The sequence below is a fragment of the Pygoscelis adeliae genome, unplaced genomic scaffold (assembly GCF_000699105.1).
Source record: "Pygoscelis adeliae isolate BGI_AS28 unplaced genomic scaffold, ASM69910v1 Scaffold171, whole genome shotgun sequence".
In the NCBI taxonomy this organism is placed as follows: Eukaryota; Metazoa; Chordata; class Aves; order Sphenisciformes; family Spheniscidae; genus Pygoscelis; species Pygoscelis adeliae.
In genome coordinates this window covers 8,357,758-8,376,891 of record NW_008824186.1, presented here as the reverse complement: position 1 = coordinate 8,376,891, position 19,134 = coordinate 8,357,758, and the positions used below count along the sequence as shown (strand labels likewise).

The 19,134-nt window shown below is 36.7% G+C and overlaps 1 protein-coding gene across 1 annotated transcript in view; it reads left to right on the top strand.

Moving 5' to 3' along the window:
- The window catches only part of SHANK2 (SH3 and multiple ankyrin repeat domains 2), a 319,337-nt gene that overhangs the window by 272,298 nt on the left and 27,905 nt on the right, over positions 1-19,134 (top strand). The window contains exons 16-19 of the mRNA XM_009334543.1: positions 6,150-6,285; positions 8,933-9,013; positions 9,374-9,382; positions 12,158-12,178. Coding sequence (XP_009332818.1) covers positions 6,150-6,285; positions 8,933-9,013; positions 9,374-9,382; positions 12,158-12,178 — 247 coding nt within the window. The remainder of the gene's footprint in view (positions 1-6,149; positions 6,286-8,932; positions 9,014-9,373; positions 9,383-12,157; positions 12,179-19,134) is intronic.

The following is a 19,134-nucleotide window of genomic DNA, read 5'->3' as shown; positions in this document are numbered from 1 at the left end:
CCTCATAAGACTTGTGCTCTAGACCCTTCACCAGCTTCGTTGCCCTTCTCTGGACACGCTCCAGCACCTCAGTGTCCTTCTTGTAGTGAGGGGCCCAAAACTGAACACAGTATTGGAGGTGCGGCCTCACCAGCGCTGAGTACAGGGGCACGATCACTTCCCGTTCACAGATGGGAAATTCGTACTGGTCTGTGACATGCTTAGACAGTGTTATCTGCACAACTGTAGTTACTTGCCTACAAAATTACTTGTGTGCTATTTATTTTGCTGGTACAAATTGTAATTGGGTTAGCATGTGTTAAATATTTACAAAAAAATGGTGGATTTTTAAAGAGTGTGTAGGCAGGGGTTTGTAAGTGTGTGTAACAGGTTTGGGGATTTGTTGTTTTTTCAAGTAGTTCAATGGATAGGAAGAGCTTCTGAGAAGCTTATTTTGACAGAATGTGCGTTCACAACTGCAAGGTGAATTTATTCACCATTGCACCAATGGTCATTCTGAGCTGAATGATTGAGTTTTGTCTACTGAATTACTGTTGAAAATGATTGACTACATTTTCCACTGAGAGAATGTTTAGATAATGGAAGGATTAGGGTGATGCATTGAAGAAATTAAGATTATTTTTTTTTATTAATAGAACAAACTCTGCAAAGGTCTCTTTCTCTGGTAGTGTTTTTTATTTTGCACCTTCCTACGGGAAGGCTGCTCTGGTGAATATGTTCCAGCTTATGCATCTGCTATCCTACAATGTGCAGGTTATTTTATTTTTTTTTAATTATTTTATTATTTTATTTTTCAATCCATTGCATAGTTATACATTTCAGAAAAAAAATGCTTTTATGCAGCCTGTCCCAATATCCATAAAATCTACCCCAGTATCTCTAGGACACTCATTAACGCACTCTTTTAAAAAAAAAATCCACGTTTTTAAATAATGGCATTTGTTCTTTCCTGTCTTAAATCTGCCCATGTAAGTAAACTAAATGCATGTATTTACACAGTGAAGAGTCTGTTTGCAACCAAGTATTGCCTGGTGGCGGGGTGTGGCAAAAGCGTGGGGACCCACCCAATTGTAGCTTCTGTGGAGAATAAGTACTATAAAGAATAATACACTCCTTCATTTTCTTTAAGATATGGAAGTACATGTTTATTTTGGGGGCGGAGGGGTAAGTTTAATCTTCAGGAAACAAATTTCAAGGTAATTCTATCTCTAACCTTGCTTCTAAAGTGAGTACCAGCTGCCCTGTAGGCAGTATAATGATCATTTTGTGGTGTGCGAACTTATTTAAACATGAAACAACCAATTTACAGTTTTCTATGCCTCTCAGCAGCATCTGTGTGGCTACACTGACTTGCATCTTGCTGTAGTCCTCTCTCTTACTGCATCATATTTAAGCTCTTTGCTGCCTTTGAGATTACCTAGAAAGTCTTTGTAAAAATAGACCAGGAGGGAAGATACCTGCTTCCTCTCCCTTGTGCTCTTAGCAATCATCTCAGATTAAATACTGCTTCTGCCTTCCTCCTTTGCTCCTGGCTTCATGCCTTCTGTTACAGTACCCTTTCCAGCTAGAGTACATCTCTTGAAATCACCCGTCAAATGACTTGACTGCCTTCCATTCATATTCACTGTAAACCGATTTCTGCCGTTTCCTATCCTTTTCTAGACTTCTTCCATTTGATCAGCTGTTGTCATTCTCAGTTCTGTGCACTTGTCTCTGATGTTATCAGGATTATAAGGTTTCCTAAACAGAGGCATCTTTTTCTTTGTAAAGTTCAGGAGAAATTTATTGATGTCATTGGTGTTCATATATCATCTTTTGTATGGAGGGCTCTTTCATGTGGGGAATATTTCACACAGAAAAAAAAATTATTACCTGATTAATATTTTGCTCTTGGAGACCACATCATTACTTATTCTTGAATAAGTTTCATGATTTTTCTTGGGTTTTGTGGGGTTTAGATGTTACTGTGTATAAATGCTCAGTAAGATAAAGTCAGAGTGGTGGACCTGGATATTAAAGATAGTGAGATTTACGACAGTCAGTTGTCTTTGTCACTGGTTTACTCCATATTTTTGAATCATCTCTTGAGAGAATGGCCATGTTGGAGAGAGAACTCTTCACCGCTGGTATTCAAAGCTCTTTGTGCAAGAGGAACATCGTTGTTGATCACAGTCTCTGGTTTGGAGCTTTAAGCAGGTGTGAGTCTCGGCTGTGAGGCTTATTGAATGCAAGCCCCAAAGTGCTTTCCATTCTCCGAGAGGGTGTTGGAGGGAGCAGCGGCACGTCTGCTGTGGTCGCAGCGGTGAGGAGTGGAGAGGAGATGCAGCGCACTGCTTTTTGTCTTGGAGAACTGAACGTTTCATGCTCAAGTATATTGCATTGCTGTAGGAAGCTGTGAAATGACAGCTATGTGGGCAACTGATTCCACCAGCTAGGAGAAAGGAAGGAAACCTCTTATCTATGCAGAGGTTATGGCAAGTGTTGTTTGCTGCCACGTATGAATGTTTAGTGTCTTAAATGTATCCAGAAGTGCCTGGATTAACCAGCTGTGTGTACCTCCAATTATAGCTGCAAACTGGTCCATCCATATCTCCTCTAAATACTGACCAACGCACGAGCATTGCTTTGCTTGCATTTCTTTTGTGTTAGCTGCCTCTAGCTGTAAGCTGTAAGCTAGAGTAATGGTGCAATCGCTGGGGGCGAAGGCTAGGTAGCACTGTCTCTCACCTGCTGACCTTGACTCTGTTCAGTGTCATCTGATCCTTTTCACAAGTGGTTCTCACAGGGTTATGTTACATGAGGTACATGAAAAATAGTGGTATAAGCCACGGGGCTGATAATACTTCAAGACATTGAAATACAATGCATTGCACAGTACTAGCAAATTATTTTATCTGAAAAAATTGTCTACTATGATTTTTTCTCATTTCTGTCTCCAGCTTGCTCTTAAGTCATAATTTTCCTGTCTTGTAACATTGTACTGCTCTAAAAAAACTGTGTACGTTGATTATACAAGGTGGAAAAAGCACTGAGACATATCGTTGAAAAATGTTGATATTCACAAAAGTGTTTTTCCTTTTAAACACTTCAAGAACATTTCATACATACCCAAAAAGTAAGTTCAGCTTGAGATAGCTCAGGCTTCCAGTTTAGGCTATTTTTTAAAGACATTGGGTCTATGAGATCGTATTATTTCATAAATTATTTCTCAAATTCTCTCAAAGTGCTCAAAGTAAATTCCATCCCACTGCCCAGTTTTAGCCAAATGATTATAAAGTACCAATTTCAAGAATATAAAGTCCTGAGGCTTTTCCCGAGAGTCAGGAATGGATAGAAGAGGGTTATTGAAATTGTTGGCTGTCCCAAGGGACAGTTTTCCTTGCATTTGGCTTGCTGGATGACCAGTTGCCATTGATGTAGCATGGAACTTCTATGCATGGAACAAATGCAAACCAACTTTGCTAGTTTGACTGTTTATAGAACATCCTTCTAAACGCTTTGCCACTAAAAGCAAAAATATTTTTTTAATGTTTCAAAGAATGTGATCACATTTAATACCAAGTGCGCGTGCAATTATTAAATTAATTGGCATAGATGAAATAGATATCTATTTTACTGATTATAAAAATTTACCTTCTTCAGCTAGTTTACGAAGCCTAGATGAGACGCGGTAGTGATCTCCCCGCTGCCAAAGCTTGAAGTGGAAGCAGAGAGACAGTCTCATCAAATTATTCACACCTGAAAAAGTTTTCCTGAATAATATCAGGCTAAAACTATCAAACAAACCTGCTAGAACTCTGGTGTCTTACTGTTTAATGACCATTTCTACAGTCATTTGGCTTATGTATAAAATATTGAAGAAGGTTAAAAGAAATAGTCTGTCACTGAAATCCTAGTTCCTTATAAGCTATTGACAATTCCGATGTTATTGCTTTGTGATCATGCTACAGTTTTACCCACTGAGGTGCTAGAGATAGTGCAGATGAGGTACTGCTCTGCTGATTTCATGATTCTTTTGTTATCAAGTATTTCTGTAAACTCTTTGAGTTAAATAGTCTTCAGATCTCCTATCAATATTTTTATTTTTGCAGTATAAATCTTTTTGGTACCAGCTTTTGTAACTGCGCCTTTTAAACAAAGCTGCTATAAACAGTCATTTACAGGTTCTGTTTCTGAGACAGCTTTAAAAAAATGTGTCGTATATATTTGCTCTTGCTCTAAATGTTAAATATCATTGCACATAACGATGTGAACAGATGGTGTGCTGCATAAGCTGTTTATCATTTTACACATTTATCACTTTACACTAGTGAAGTGTACATGTGTTTGATTAATATTAACTTTTGGTTTATTTGGAGGTCTCTATTTCTTGACTGCATTAGGGGATATATTCTAATCCATACTGGCTTCCAACCTTAAAATGTAATTCCAGTAAAGATAGAGCAGATGCATTCTGTAGTTCTTAATTGCATGAACTTTTTCGCTGTGGAAAAGCATTACCTGGTTGAGGTTTTAGTACTGGAAGGAATTCGGAAGTAAATGGATAACTCTGCTAAAATGTTTTAGACGGATTAAATTTAGATTCCATTGGTCCACCCAAATAAATACTATATCTTAGAATTAAATACCAGGTGTTACGAAAGTGTAAAATAAAACAAAACAGCAATAGTCCTATTCAAATCGATATTCTTTTATATCCTCCACCTACAGAATGAGAGAACTTCATATTTGCCCGCTCAACAGGTCTGGATGTTCAGCACGTGTTACATCTACGTCATTGTATACGAATCTAAAAAAGCATCTCAAAAAGCATCTCAAGCTTATAGACATAGCACACGAACCATACTTGGAGACTTCTGACTGCAGCATTGTATTAAAAATATGGTTTACCGAGATGTTATTTCATCATAATGCATTTTGTCTCAGCTAAAGCCTGAAAAAAGGCAAGATTTTCCTTTGGTACAGTGGATGGAAAAACAATTTCAAGTTGGAATGGGTCTGCTTGTGCTTGTTGTTCTGCTAAATGGCAATAATATTTTATGAGAGATTTTGCTCTAAACTGTAAATTCTTTAGAGTGTGAGATGCCCAGCCTGTCAGAATAAATAGAGGAGGCTAAAAACACTTACTTTGAAAATGACTGTTCATTTTGGAAGGCACTGAGTGATCTCAGTGAAATATAACTGAGTCAGTTGAGTTTTGGATAGAGATCAAATTCCCAGCATGTATTCTGGCAGCACTTCTTCTTCACTGATTGCATTCCTCAATATCTTTTGCGTTCAAATAGCACATGCAGCACTTCAGTCTTGCTGCTATCGTTCAGATTTCAGCTAACTTTCAGTGACTTCTTATAGATCGAATGAATAAATAAATTACTTTTATCTGTGCTTATTTAGAGGTTTTATGCCTATGCTTTCTTCTGTGTCTATTAATTAATATTATGGAAAGACATATACAGCAAAAATGATGATGTAGCACTAGGAATTACCCAGAGAGTATACATTTTGAAGTTTAATGTTGCAGTGCAGTTTAAAGTTTAATTGGCATGACCATAATAGCTGCTCAGGGCTTCATACTGTTCACTCCTCTTTTTCCGTGAAGACTCTTTTGGACTGCTGTGGCCCTGTTGCCTTTGCTTCCAGGACATCAGATGAGATGCTGGGAAATAAGGAGAGTGCATATAATAAACGAATGTCTTTTGAACGTGAGAATTTACTTCAGGAGCGAAAATCTTTGCTCCTGGATGATCTGAAAAGAAAAGCTTCTTAATATCTCATTGGTCATGTTAGAGAGCATAAAATGCATATAAACATTTGTGGATAATGCAGTCATGAAAATATTTTTAGTGTATGAAACGCAGAGTTGTAGCACACTAATTGTTGGAAATAAAATATGTAAAGGAAGAGATTTGGTTGAACTCATTAACTTTTTTTTAAATGGTAATTATAAAGAAATTAGTTGCATATTTCATGAAGAGCTAGCTTTGTTTTCCTGTTATCATGTCAGCTATATGCTGTTTCTTAAATATGTATTATTATTAAAAGGCATTAATTAGAAATTCTGTATCTTCCTGTTCACTTTCTCTTTTTAAAACTGAAATAACAGAAGTTTTCTGCATTTTGATCTAAAAGACTATTTTCTTTCTTTGCAGGTTAATAATGAGAATGTAGTGAAAGTTGGCCACAGGCAGGTGGTGAACATGATTCGACAAGGGGGCAATCACCTAGTTCTTAAGGTTGTCACAGTAACCAGGAATCTTGATCCAGATGACACAGCTAGAAAGAAAGGTACATTTTTCTCTTTTCCTAATGGAGTCCTTTTGGTCTTGCTCCACAGAAAACAGAGTACGGACGCAAAATTACTGTTTTATAAATTCTGATGTATAGATTTCACTTTTAAAATTTGAAATACCCTTCTCATTTAATTTAGAGTAATTTAATTCTGTTGATTTATGCATTAATACGTGACAAAAAGGGTAATATTCTCATCATGCTTGCCATGAAATTTCATCTTTATGGATCTTTATACGTTTATGTGTTTGAAGATCATGTAGTAAAATTTCTTGCAGCAGTGAGAGAGAAAAAGCACAAAGAACAGATTATCTTTTATTAATTAATTCCAAACATACTTGAGGTTAGTTTGACTCCTCTTGAAATCATTGAGAACTTACGATTTTGCAAAACACATATTTTAGAAAGGACCTCTGTAAGAATAAGAAAAGTAAGCAATATGTTTAGACTGAAGTTCTGTTAGGAAAAAAAGTACCTTTTAATGGGAAAATTCCTCTAGATGAATTAAAAGGAGAGGGGTTGTCCAGCCAGGGAAAATCCCTCCTCCTCCCATAAGTAAAAAACATGCACAGCTTCTTTTTCTGCCGCTTGGCTGCTAGCAAGAAAGCAGCTACTCCAAGAGAGGTTAGTATAGCATCATGTGCCACCAAGACCTCGGGAAAGCATTGTCTGGGTACAAACAGCAAAAGGGTTTTTTCCATTTAAAAGCCTTGGGTTTTTTTGTAATTGACTTTAATGGAGATTATGGGTTAACCCATATCATAAGATTGGTCTACTCCCTTAAAAATTTCAATGCGTTTCCCCCCCACCTACCCAAAAAACCACCACCAAAATTCACAAAAAAAAAAAAAAAAGGAAAAAAAGAGGATTTTGCACTATTTCCTTCACCTTAGACACCCCTGAGTTTTCTCAGGTAAAAGCTACTCTGGGAAGTCATTAGGCCTTCATAATTACCAGAAAAGATTGCTGCTGCTAACTAGTGTTCAATACAGCAGCATCACATTTTTGAAAATTCCTGGTCCTCCCATCAGTTTCTTGAATTGTCACTCGCAGCCGCCTGGCTCTTCAACACAAGAGCGGGCTAGAAGCTGGCACCCGAGGGCTCCCTCTTTCTCCATGAGTAAAACTTTCTGTTTACACTGTGAGTGTTCTTGACATCTACTGCTTTTTAAAAAAAAAAAATAAAGCACCTTGGGGAGAAAAAAAGGCTATATTAAAGTAAATAATGTACAAACATGGTCCTGCATTATTTTTAGCTTGATAGAATTACTATTCACACATTTTAAACAAACCTTTCACCTCTGCCTCTTGGGATGTGTCATATTGGCCTGAAATAGAAGTGCTGTTGTACCCAACCCAAAGGGAAGTTGCTTCTGTAAAAACAAACCTGGTTCTTTGTCATCTTTCCAGAGCCTTCTATTGATAATGTGTCATTTGCCAAAAACATTCACTTTTGCATCTTGTCCCTTTCTGATGCGAGCTGGTAGCCTCTCTTGTTACCTGGCAATTGCCGTTGTACCTTAGGAATTGTGTGGAAGGTTTTTCTTGCCATCAGTCTCCTTCATGGTGAGGCCAGTGTCAGACACCCAACCTCATTTAACAATCCAGTATTTTGTGCAGTTTCCCTCACAGATTTGGTGTCACTTCTCTTGTTGGGTAAGGGCAGACCTCAGACTGGAATTAATACGCGCGGTACTTACGCAGCCTTGTATCTGGCACTGAACCTGAGCTATATTTTTGCTTTCTTGTGACATACTGTCATTCAAGCCTCTGTAAGAAGATGATGGAGCTTAACAGGGAAAGGATGACGCTGACATAGTGGATATAGGTGATACGGGAAGAACGTTGTCTACTTCTTTCCTCCATCACTCTTTCTTGGTCTCAAACTGCTTTGCCGCCTCTTGTCAAAATGGTGTAGCCTGGTGTATAGTATTGACCAAAACACTTAAGAGTCCTTAATTTTTCCTGGTGTCCCAGAGCCATTTCTGTTTACTGGAAGTCTCCAACTTTCCTACCAATATTGGCATAATCTTTTCTGATGTTATGCTCCTTTCTGACCACCAGAAACATTGGTTATCAGAATACTAAAACACATGCTGGATTTTAGGTTTTGCGCTAGATGATTGCCTCGATATTTTAAGACCTTATTTATTCTGAGGATCACCTGTTTTCCCTAGTGTCACCATAACTATTAAGATAAATTTGAATATTCTTTCTTGTATTTCTCAGATGTAACGGTTTCTTCAAAGATGAAATTAATCTGGCAGAGATTGGCTGGGCTCCAGGAGGTTTTTAGCTATGTACATTTCTTAGGAGGAGGGGCACAACTGCCATGAGGCACTTTCTCTAGGAAGTCTTTTTCCTACTGAAAACTAGAAGTGCACAGTTATTTAGCTTTAAATGTTTCTATGTATCCTGTTATATAAAAGCTTGCTGATGTGTCAAACAACCTACGCTAAAAGTAGAAACGGTATAGAAATTCAGTACATGAAAAGCAGCTCAGGGTTTTTTCCTCCGCATGTATGTATTTAATATTACCTTATTTAATGTAGCATATTCTTTTAAATACATGTTGTGTATGTGAATATAATGTTTGAGAGATGTGTATTTACTTACACTGTATATCCTTCTGTTTAATGCAAAGCCCCACCACCTCCTAAGCGAGCTCCAACCACTGCACTGACTTTGCGGTCTAAGTCAATGACCTCAGAGCTTGAAGAGCTTGGTAAGAAAGTGTTTTTTGACAAGCATGCTGGCATAATAGAAATGTAAAAAATATATATATATATGTGTATACGTTAAATTGACTGAAGGGAACTCCACTGTGTACAGTATATAGAACAGAAAAGGTTTTAAGAATGCTGCATCTTTGGAGAGTTCAAATATGCATGATTCGCATGAATAATTTTTGTTTAAACTTGTGCCTTTACTGCTACGCAAGAGAATGTTGATACATTTTACGCATCATCAAAGTTTGGCACATCTACTAAAAAGTAATGCCGTATCATATTTTGTTAGCTTTGCTTTCTAAATTTCCAGTTCATCTAATATTGTTTTATTTTAAATTTCTGTGGCCTCTCATTAGTGGATAAAGGTAAGCTGCCAGAAGCTGTTGTTAAAAAGCTGACAGTGTTAAAGCAGCTTCAACTTCAACTTGTTTTCATTAGACTCTGATCTGAAAAAGTGCATATTATGATATCACTTTGACTTCTGTGCATGATACAAACTTAATTCTTCTCATTATTGGTAATAAAAAAATATTGAGCATTCAGTCTTTTATTTGCTAATTTTAAGAAACGTGATTGTAGATTCCTTTGCTTGATTATCCACACTCTAGATATGCATAATTCTTTGGGAATTTTGATTTATTTTATAGAAGTGAGGAAGGTAATAGTTCTTTTCTTCCTGGTTTTAATCTGTTAGGTCATTAAAAAGTAGAATTTCTGCAGCTAGACTAAAAAATGTGTTATGCGTGGACCGTACACACAAAGAGAAAAGCCCAGTGCATATTTATATATGGCTATTACACTAGAACAGTGTGTATAGCAAGTGATAATTGGGTATAAAAACAAACCATGTCCCTCATTGCAGACTAATGGAGTCTATCATACAATAATACCATTCTTCCATGTAACCCTACATTGATTTAAATACTTACATTTTGTAATCATTTTTATTTCTGGCATGGACTCCTATGAAGGCCAGCTGGAAGGAATCAAAGCCTTGTGGCCACTTTTTTTTCCCTGGAAGTCAGTGTTTTCCGGGGCAGATGGACCCCATCCATCCTTTAGTGAGTCAAGTCACAGAGCTTCAGTGAGAGTTCTGACCGACAAAGGAGTGCTGAAATGGTTGCTGTCTTCTCTATGGTATAACAACCAAATGAAGACCAAAATGAAACAGTCTGATTATTTAGCTCTAACAGATCTCAGAAAATTTGATTTTTCTGTGCCAGGAAGTTTAGGAGCCTGACTAAAGGTTTCAACAGTTTGTGAATGCTCCGTAAGTTTTCTTCCAGGATTATAATGTAAAATACTATTTCTGGAGCCATTTTTTGGGTTTGGGTGTTTCGATTTTTTTTCCTTTCATGGAGTGCTAAGGGGTTGTAAAACTTCGCTGGCTTATCAACAAACTTTCCCAAGGGGACAGAAATACTTAGCACCATTTTTCCCCTTCATTATACCCTTCTGCCAATCACTTTCAAACTGAGGATATTCTTCTATTTCTCTTACTTTTCAATCTTACATAGTAGATACTGTTCTTAAAGTGGAGAGAAGCAGCACTCTTTTGTAGGGGAAAATAGCTTATTAATAGTAAAGTCACCTCCGCAATGAAGACCAACATATTTTAGCTTTCTCACCCCCGTGTTCAGGATATAGTACTTGATCTGCTATTTGTTCTCATCGGCTGGCAAAAACCACTGCAACTCTTGTGACTAGCAGCCATGGGAAATACTTGAATCTTTAAGCACGTTTCCCATCCATATCTTTATCCAGATGGGGCAAATATTACAGTGGCAAGACTTCACTATTCTGAAGAATAGTCCTGAAGCATGTTCCAGAAGTGTATGTCCCCTAATAAAGCTGTAGTAATACTAGAGCATGGCAGAAATTTGTCTTCTTCCTAAACAAGACTGTAAATACCAGTTCCGTGGTACTCTGAACATTTGCCACCCTAGCAAACAATATGACTACTGTTATAAATAACATCTGTGGTCTACCTATTTTAATATGTCCTGTAAAAGGGCTATTATCAGAAGGAACAAGAATTCTTAAATTGCACAACAACTGAACAAGCTTCCAAAGAGAAAATGTTCTCACTATCATCAGTTAAAAGTTGTCTTCTGACATAAAACACGGGTTGTATGTGTGTATTTATATATAATTTATATATCTTTACATGTATATGTGTATATATTGGACATCTGTATGAACTATGAGAACACCCACATTTTTATATCCATTAAACTACCTAATGAATAAGCATTTGTTTCATAACATACATGTGCAAACTAAATAGGAAGTATGTATAGATGAATGCTGTGGATGTTCTCATCAATATATATGTGTAATCTTTTTTCTGAACTGAAGAAGCTCATGGTCTCAATAATGTCTCGTGGCAAAGAATTCCACAGGCTAATTATGTGCTGTGTACAAATGTATTTCCTTTTTATTGGTTTTAAATGTGATGCCTTTAATTTTATTGAATGTCCCTTGTTATGTAACAGAAGAAAAAGATAAACAGAAATTCCCCATTTGTTTTCCCTTAGAGTATGTATTTTTGTAATTTCTCCTAGCTAAGCTAAACAATATCATTTTTTAAAAAAATTTATACATCTTGCAGTCTTTACAGTCACTTCCTTTGCCTGGCTCTGAACTCTACTTACAGTTTTATTGACATGTTTTTAGCTACTCTGTTCTCCATAAGACTGAGCAGACCATCTCAGTTGTTCTCTTTCAAATGAGTTAATCCAAAATATGGCAGATAATGTGTGCTAATGATTCCTTTCCACTTGAGTCTGCAAAGACTTGAAAATGCCCTATTGTCATAGTTTGAAAGCCCTGGTATCAATAAGTTGCCCCAATTACTGTTTTTAAAAAATAATTTAGAAAAAAAAAATTGTACATGCATCCCTCCTGCCTGCAGGGGAGCAGTTTCTTATAGTTAAGGTATAAACCCTGATAAACTCTGCTTTTGCCAAGCTGTTTATCTACTGTGGTTTGATAGATACATGCGTAGTGGAGGCTAGCAGGGAGAGACTAACTGCTTAGATGGAAGAAAAATGTTTATGCTCAAAATGACAGACAAGGATTTAGCATATAAAAATTACCTTCAGAATTGATTCACAGTTCATTCCCTTTCTATTTCCAAGCTTCAGTACGGAAGAAGAAGGGTAAGGGGAAGCATTTTGTCTCTTGTTTAACCTGTTTCTCACCTTTCCATAGTGAAGGATAATAACATAATGTAAATGTTGGCATATGGTCCAGTTTATTTTATGGTGTCAAATGTACATTAATTATTGTATATGTTTTTTAGTTATTTAGTTAATAAATTGCAAACACACTAAGAACTCAAACAGAAGACTACATTTGAAAATATTCCCCACATTTCTTCCTTTTGTCTCCTTTCCTTCACCTTGCCTTTTTTTCCTTCTTTGTATCCAACTCTTTTCCAAACCCTTCCATACCATCTCCTCACAGTTACTGTGCTAACTGGCAGCCGCAGAGAATATGTGGCCGGTAACATATCCTCAGTGTAGTCCCACGTTAGTGATTTCGCTTGTCGTCTTAATGGCCAAACGTTACTCCCATAACCACACTGTCTCTGTCTCAGGAAATAGGGATCTTGCACACAACACTTGAACTTTTGACCTGGAGAAATGCTGCTCTGCACGATTTTAAGTTTTCAATATAACATCTTCCACGCTGTCCCGTATGCATGGAGTGCCCTCCCTGAACTGATTCATAAGGCCGCTACCTTCTCCTTGAAATCTCTCCTAAAGACCCACTTCCCCTATGATCCCTGTTAAGCACTCGTCTAAGTAATGACGGCTAGGCAGAGGGGCAGGTAGAAATAGTGGTGCTATTTTAATAGTTTTTGTAAATGTAACTGTATCTATATGTATACAAAGTTTGTTTGTGTTTAGCTGTATTTTTCCATACTCCTGTATGTCATTTTGCTTTCTTAGATTGTAAGCTCTCCTGAGCAGGGACTGTGTCATTTACACATTTTCATGGCGTTCTAGCCCAAGGAAGAGTCTCAAACCTCCGTGAGCCCCTGGGTGATAGCTGGTAGAACAGTCTACGTCCTGCTCTTCGACGAAGTTCAGTGTCACGGAAAGGAAGGCTAGGCTGTAGGCAGTGTCTTCTCTCAACAGTGAAGCTTTTGCTTTTTAACGTTAAACAGGACGAAATCAGGTTATTTGCCACTCTTTATTTTTCTGCTCTTTTCTGACCTCCTTTCAGGTCGCTAACAGAGGTGCCAGCTAGTGATATTTTCCCTTCTCCATTCAGAGAATATGACAGAATAAACCCCATTGCTACTGGTATTTTTCTGAAAAATATGTTTTGGCAGCATATAAAAAATCTTTACATTGTTACTGTAGAGTCTTCTGTCAACCAAAAATTCAGTTTGCTGGGTCATAGGTGAGGGAGGCATTAAGAGGAAAAGAATGGCGTTTGTGGTTCTGTTTGACTGGTTTTGTTGGTTGTCTTTTGCGAGGGGTTCTGGTTCATTGGGAGGATAGGAGAAGGGAAGGACGTAGGCTGTATTTTTGGTATTCAGGATAGAAGATACGACGTTTGTGTCTAAAGAGATGGGTAATAAAATCTTTAGGTTCACAGCAGTATGGCCTGGGCAATATTATCATTTTACTGCAGTTACATAGCACGAATTACTAAAAGGTAAACTGTACTTCATCTATGCCACTGACTTCCTGCTTACAGTAGTTGCCTGACTCAGAGATACAGCATCCAACTTCAAAATGGATTGGAGGGGATGTGTTTTCAATAGTAAAACTACTTTCTGGATTTTGTGGGATATCGGGGAGGGGGAAGACGCCTTCTTTTGTGACTTGTAGGTTTTCAAGAATTGTCGAATGACTACCTTATGGCAACATGTAAACTAACAGTTAGTTGTAGCAGCAATTTTTTGGAGGCAGTACTTAAAATACAGTTCTAGGTAATGTGTAGTTAGCCCATTAATACTGAAGAATAACGAAAATATTCATGCAGCAAATTAAAATGAAGATTTGAAAATACTCTAAAAACAAAACATTAGCAGAAAATTTATGAAACTCCCAATGCATGTGTTTTGGTCATAATTTTCATCATCACTACAGAAAACAGGTATCATTAGAGTTTCAAAATTAGTATTTTAAAATAATAAATTTAACTCTGTTCATAAAAAGTTTATGTGGCTCATGAAAAGCTTGTTTTCAGCGGGTTTTTCCTTCAGTTTTTGTTTTGACTTGTTTATCGATAACTTCTTGTGGATGGAGAATTTTAAAATGATGATACTTAAGGAACACATCCATAAACTAAGACCTTTAAGTGTCTAGATACATGATTTAAAAGTTTCATGCTCCTAAGCTTTTTTTACTGCCAGGAAACGGGTTTGATTTAGTGAGTAATTTGGCATTTTCAGTGAAAGCTAAAGTGGACAGTGTTTCATTTTAAAAACCTAATATAAAAATCCTCTAAGAGAAAGTACAAAATTAGAATAGAGCAGGCTAAATTTTCATAATGAAATGGAAATGACAAGATAAATAATTCTTCTGCATTAATAAATATTACTTTGACAGTGTCACACGAGTGTCAGTTGTGAGCTGGGGGAGTGGTTTGTTTGTTCTTAGATTTGATATGGTAATCAATATAAACTAATCCCTCGATATGTGTTGATGCTGATCTTTGGGTTTTGATGTGGGCCACAGTACCAAATACAAATGTAGGATTTTCCTCCTTTGAACAGTTTAGATGCTAGTACCACCTCTCAGATACAGAATAACTGTGATATCATCAACACAGAAGATTGTTACCTGGCATCAAGTCTTAGAGGCATTTGAATAGAAAAATATCAGTTGATGGCATTCAAAAGAAATATTATTAGCTCTGTCTGCAATAAGCATTCACACTTCATCCCATTCTTGTTGTCCATTGTTTCAAAGGTGGCACATTCTAATGGCATCTGAAACAATGAAATTGCAGAGCAAATATATATAAATGAATGCCAAACAGCGGATTACCTTACAGTGTTATGTTATGTTATGTTTGAAGAAACCAGTCACAAAGACGTCTGGGTTCAAAATTCATTTGTTTATTTCACTGTGGAGGAGTTGATGATGGAGATTTGTCTGCAGGAGACAATGGAAATACCATCAAAGCAACTTTTACAGCACTCACAACGTCGACTCCTTTGATAGTTTCCAGCATCTGCAGTGCTTCTATGTAGGAAGAAGGTTTTCTGATCTTCACCAGACACTGTATTTTAGAAGATGAGAGCAAAAGGCATCGGGCTTAATGAAGAATTCTTGAAGGGTATCCTTGTAAGTAATTGATTTGCATTATATATTTGAAATTCTAATGAGATAACAAGATAATAATGAGATAAAGGTTGTCATCTGGTTGTCATTTTTCACAAGCATAAAGCAGTGACTCTGGGTGGAATTTGTGAAGTATATGTGTGAAAATATGGGCCCCATTTTTTGTTGATGTAGCAAGGTTACAGGTTTTATGACTTGTAGTCTAACTTGTGGGGAGTCCACAGCAGTGTAAGACGGTATAGGATTAGGACCATGCCTACGACATACGTGCTTTTAAAACACTTTATAAGAGAGAAGTTCTGAAAGTTGGCATGTTTCAAGGAGAGCAATGCTAACCCTGTGTTTACCACTGAAAAAAAATGTGGCACCTAGCTGGCAATGTGCTGATGAGCAACTTTTGGCACAGAATCTTAAATTATCAGGTAATGCTCAGTACTGAACACTTCTTCAAACCAGGGTTTATGTTGCATGAGGTGGGCAGCTTTAACTAACATTTTGAAAACACTGGGAATCCTGAGCAGAGGTCAGTTGAGTCTCTGTGTGGGTGTTCTCCTCATTTACACTAGTTTTATTTTGAATTTGTCAGCTTATTCTTGAGTATGTAGCGCCCTTTCGTGATACTTGTTTTTCTTTACTGCAGGACAGTAATTGAAAAGGTTTTCAAAACCTTTCTGCATCAGCCAAACAAGACAATGGTATAAAAGAAGTTGGAAAAGGAATTGTAAGTGTTAAAGAAAACGTGGGTTTTGTAGCATTTCAAAACAGACTAATTGAATACGTTGGCCTATGTGAGTGTCACTTGCTATACTCAGATATTATTAATTGAATATCTAACCACACACTCAAAATCATGAGTGCTTGAGGAACAGTAAAAATTGCATGTGTTTCCCAACATGGTACAGTTAGGGCAGTGGAAGACTTTTTCAACACTTTTAATGTGTTCTCTCTCTTTTTCAGGAGCCAGGGAGATGAAGGACTTATCTCCCTCATCTCAAAACTCCCTTTGCTGCTATTTCTCTTTTTTTTTTCTTCAAATGTTCATATACCCATGTTAATTAATTTCTAATATAATTAAAAATAAATGTTTTCAGATAATTCATCATAGTTTGTTTGGTTTTTCCCCTCGGTGTGGAAGTGTGAGAGTAAGTGTAAGAACAGAGAAGGCTGCAAGTGTCTTAGGTCCTCCACCTTTCTTTTCGGTTTCTTTTGGTTGATTGTCTTTCTTTTGTGACTAGGCCAAATTTTCAAATGCTGTCTCTTAAACAGAACATCAAATTGCCACTTAAATTCCACCTGGCTTGCAGGATAGGAGTGGGTATTGACTATATTCTCTGCTTTGTTTTTGTTCTTAAACAGAAACCACTGTTAGACAATGACCATTCCTCTTTCAAGGTAGGCTGAATTGTAAGGCTTCAGGATTGCAGGTGCATTTTAAATGCCTGTATAATTATTTCATTAATTGAACATACTGTTAAAGAGCTGGTACTTGAAAATTGTATCTATAGAAAGAATTTGAACATATCAGTTTTCTGCCTTCCTTAAAATTACTTTTGATGGTGTGATTATGATATGAAAATGTGACTTATATGTACTAATGTGAAGATATTTTCAGCCCTAGAAACACAAATAAGACTTTCTTCCAAGAAAGTTTTGATAGTTCTTTATTGTGAATACATACAAATCATTTTCATAAATCATGTAATGGTATTTATAGATACTCAATGTTAAATGATTAATTTTAGTCACTAAACAGTTTTTATGTTTTACTGATTTATTTTACATAATTTTTCCCTTTTTTGGATTTTAGTGTACTTTGTAGAGTTTACAGCATCCCAGAGAATATACAAGTATTTTTACTCAATTTTCATAGAAGGAAAGTGTTTCAAATGGCTTATGTTTTTGACTGTATTGCAAAGCACTTTTGTTATTTCCTCATTATGCTAACTGCTAAAGTAATATTCTCTGCCTATTGTTTGCAGTATGATAAATATGTGATTTTGGCATTGTGATTTAAGCGCAATCCTGCAAATTGTTCATTTGGGGTGGGGCTGGAAGAAGTTAATTCCAGATTAAAATGTGCTCGTGGTGGCAGATTTATGAGGATTAGCCTAATTGTCTAAATGAAAACTCAAATCATTCCATTTCTGTATATTATTTAACTACACATTTACATAACATAACTGTAGGCTGAACTTGTTGTTTCTTTCCTCTAAATATGATCATAAACAACAAATTTGGATTTAAATCTTAACCTTTAATATTCTTACTGTGAAACAGCACTTTAGCTAAGGTTAATCTTTAAATTCTTAGCAGTATGTTGAAGGCCTAGTTATACTTCACCTGCTTTACATAACTGTAGGCTGAACTTGTTGTTTCTTTCCTCTAAATATGATCATAAACAACAAATTTGGATTTAAATCTTAATTTAAATTTAATATTCTTACTGTGAAACAGCGCTTTAGCTAAGGTTAGTCTTTAAATTCTTAGCACTATGTTGAAGGCCTAGTTATACTTTACCTGCTTTTGGTCTTTGACGAATTTTTATACGTCTATTCCTATTTGAATAGCTAAAAAGAAAGACATTAGTTTTCAGTGGGCATAGCTAATGTAACGAAGATCCATTTTTAACCATCTGCAAATAGGAGTCGCCCGTTTTTCCCCAGAGGCACTAGAGATTTATTCATCGAGTACAATTGCTTCTATGACAAGCAACGTTATCATATGAGCTCCTATAGTCTCTGATCAAGCTTTCTTTTGAAATCAGTAGGTTCTCATCTTTCTGCTACCACCCCATTAGTATTGGAAAGCTCTTCCAGAATTTTGTTCATCTGCTTCTTTGAAAGTGTTGTCTGGATTCCCATACGTACTGTTTGCCCAAGTTGTCCTTTGCGTAGTCCCCCCACCCACAGACATTCACCCTGAAGTATTTATCGAGTTACTTCCCAGCTATTCTGTTACAAACTAAGCAGGACAAGGTCTTTTGCATATATACGGGAAATGACAAAAATCTAAAAGGAATACAATGTAAATAAGTGCACCTACTTGTTTTAGATGCTTATTTTTTTTCAGACATGCAAACTTACAATTATATGCATAATCACTCCTGGTCTTTATGCTAAAAACAAGCTACTTAGAGTTAAAAAGAAAAGAAATTTTAAAAATTATTCCATAAGATAAAAGTAACACCACAGCCATATTTTTATGTAGTTTAAACGAATCTCTATGCATTTTTAATAAGCACACGTAAAGACTACCCCTTTAGTTTTAGTACTGCTTATGTAACTGATTTTTGCAGATCATTGACAAGGAAACAAATTTTATCGGCTAATGAAAGAAATTAAACTAAACTTGCAAACTCATATTTAGGGAAGGCGATGGAACAAAATATGTGCATATGCAGTACCTGACATTAAGGGCTATGTGCCTAGACCTGTTGACACCAAGGAAGAATGAATGTCCTGTGTTCCCATCACTTTTCAAAAGGAAAAATACGTGTGCCAAATATTTGACTGTGGTTGACTGCAGATGCTAGAAAAGGTGGGTGATACTACAGCATATAGGTGCAATTGGCATTGTATGAAGTTTTGCATAACTGATTGCGCCTGGTACAGTTTCTGTCTGTATCTATCTTAGGTATTTACAAGGCATCTATCACCTTGGTACCTAAGCAGTTTGAAAAATGCACCCACCCCAGGAGGCATGATGCAGATACAGGCAGAGGCCCAGGTCCAGAGCATCAGAGGCAGGTCCCAGGAAGCTCCCCAACTGTGTTACCGCTGTTGTTGAGCTCCTGGCCCACTTGTTGTGGC